Here is a 2500-nt window from a genome sequence, read left to right as displayed (position 1 = left end):
TGCTTGGTAATCAGCAGCAGCAGCGGCAGCAGCAGCGCCGCTGCAGCCGCCGTCCATCGTAGGCAGGAAGAAATCTCTCTCCTGCGCCAGCAGCAGCGGGACACAGACTCCTCCCCCGCTGCTGCTGCTGCTGCTGCTGCTGCTGCAGCTACTGCTGCTGCTGCTGCAGCTACTGCTGCTGCTGCTGCTGCTGCTGCTGCTGCTGAGAACACGGACTGCTTCAAGGAGGTCTTGCCTTTCTTTGCTGTCTCTCCACTGTCTCCTCAAGAAAGTCATCATCTCTTGCTGCTGCTGCCGCTCCGTGGGCTGTCCTCCTTGCTGCTCTGCTGCTGCAGCAGCAGCAGCGAGAGGCTGCAGCGCGAGCAGCATAAACGAGCTCTCGCTGCTGCTGCTGCTGCTGCTGCTGCTGCTGCTGTTGCTGCTGCTGCTGCTGCTGCTGCTGATTTTGGAGCAAAGGGTAAGGTCTCTAGACAAAAGAAACAAATTCCTTCTTGGGTACGTACAGGAAGCTCTTCGGAAGGCAGAAAGCGCAGCATCCCTTTCTGCTGCTGCTGCTGCTGCTGCTGCTGCTGCTGCTGCTGTTGCTGCTGCTGCTGCTGTTGCTGCTGCTGGTTGCTGCGTGTGGGGCCCCAGGCAAAGCAAGAAAGAAGGCATGCTGCTGCCGGCGCTGCTGTCAAAGTGCAGCAGCTCCACTAGCTGCTGCCCCTCCACGTCTATCACGCATCTGTCCTCTGCTGCTGCTGCTGCTGCTGCTGCTGCTGCTTCCGCTGCTGCTGCTGCTGCTGCTGCTGGGGCGGAGAAGGGAGAAGCATAGCGCAGCAAAAACTGCACAAAATCCCCTCCGCTGGGAGCTGCTGTGGGGCTGAAGGCGTCGACAACTACAGCGTCAACTGCTGCTGCTGCTGCTGCTGCTGCTAGCTCAGGGCTGGACGTTTCCTCTGCAGCAGCAGCAGCAGCAGCAGCAGCAGCAGCAGGCCGCCGCAGCAGCAGGAATGTGGGGTGCATGGGTATTGCAAGACAAACAGTGCAGAGAGAAGAGGCCTCAGCATTTGCTGCGCAGTCGAACTCCCTAAAAGAGACTGTGGGCAACAGCAGCAGCCCCTGCTGCTGCTGCTGCTGCTGCTGCTGCTGCTGCTGCTGCTGAGTGAGGGCCTCGTGCTGCGCTGCAGCAACGCGCGCATAGTCTGCTGCTGCTGCTCTGAAGGGCCGGGCCAAAGCTGCCCACGCTGTTGACGTGTTGCTGGTGAAGGCAACAAACAGCAGCTCGAAGCTTTCTGCTGCTGCTGCTGCTGCTCCTGCTGCTGCTGCTGCTGCTGTTCCGGCTGCTGCTGCTGCGGCTTCTGCTGCTGCTGCTGTTCCAGCGGCTGCTTCTGCTGCTGGGCCTTTTGCTGCTGCTGCTGCTGTGTTTGCTGCTGCTGCTGCTGCACGCGCTGCACGCAGCATGTCTCTCAGCTCGGAAACAGTCAGCCGCTGCACATCAGCAGCAGCAGCAGCAGCAGCAGCAGCAAAGAGGCAGTTGAAGAGAAAAAGCAGCAGCCGCATTGTCAAGCAGGAGTGCGGCAAAGGGGTCCTACAGTTGTCGATGAGGTGGGTGTTGCTGCTGCTGTTGTTGCGTGCTGCTGCTGCTGTTGCTGCTGCTGCTGTTGCTGCTGCTGCTGTTGCTGCTGCTGCTGCTTTCCTAGGCGACTGGCACCTAAAGAACTGCTGCAGCGGGCCCACGTGTTGCTGCTTGCTATACTTCGAGGGCCGTAGCAGAAGCAACGTTTTCCATTTGCTGCAGCAGCAGCAGCAGCAGTTGCTGCAGCCGCAGCAGCAGCAGCAGTGGCTGCTGCTGCAGCAGCTTCTTAAACTTCAAGTGCTCTTCTCTCTGCGGCAGCCGACTTTGGGCTGCTGTGTCGGCCCGGTTTCTGTTGCAGCAGCAGCAGCTGCTGCTGCTGCTGCTGCTGCTGCTTCAACTGCTGGTGTTGCTGCTTCTGCTGCTGCTGCTGCGTCTCTGGGGCTTGTCAACAGCTTCCACTAGAAGCCAGGCAGCAGATCGGGCTCTGGGCTTTGGGGTGTACGGGCAGCTCTGGGGTGTATAGGGAGGTCTGCGGTGTACGTACAGCGCAGCCGCCAGCCTTTGTCTGCTGCGGCTTCAAAGACAGATTTGCTTCCAAAGAATTAAAACTAAATTTATAAAAAACTTTAATAAATTGTTTTCAAATAATTAACAAGATTTAGCCTTTCTGGAAGCCCTGAGGCTGCAGCATTGCATGCGCGGCTGCGGTCCACTGGCCTGCGGTGTCTGTACACCTCAGAGTGTACCGGCAGCAGCAGCCAATTCAAACAAATACTTCTGAAATAAAACACTATAAAGTGTTTTATAAAGTGTTTTATTTCAAAAACATTTACTTTTAAAATCAAAAAGAAATTGTTTTCTCCCAACAGCCCAACGGGGGGAAGGGAAGCTGTTCAGGTGTACAGACAGCTCGCCCGCAGCAGCAGCAAGCTGCAGTGTACG

The 2500-nt window shown here is 57.4% G+C and overlaps 1 protein-coding gene across 1 annotated transcript in view; it reads right to left on the bottom strand.

The window, feature by feature from the left end:
* ENH_00037940 (hypothetical protein, conserved) overlaps nucleotides 1–1542 on the bottom strand; it is a gene marked incomplete at both ends in the record, with an annotated part of 5153 nt that extends 3611 nt beyond the window's left edge. Inside the window, one exon of the mRNA XM_013580556.1 lies at nucleotides 1–1542. This exon is cut by the window's left edge and continues 1338 nt beyond it. Coding sequence (XP_013436010.1) covers nucleotides 1–1542 — 1542 coding nt within the window.
* Nucleotides 1543–2500: the final 958 nt, after the last annotated feature.

Source organism: Eimeria necatrix, genomic scaffold (genome assembly GCF_000499385.1).
Source record: "Eimeria necatrix Houghton genomic scaffold, Enh_scaff279, whole genome shotgun sequence".
NCBI lineage: Eukaryota > Apicomplexa > Conoidasida > Eucoccidiorida > Eimeriidae > Eimeria > Eimeria necatrix.
Note: the sequence above shows the minus strand (reverse complement) of the source record. Positions and strands in the feature narration are given on the sequence as shown.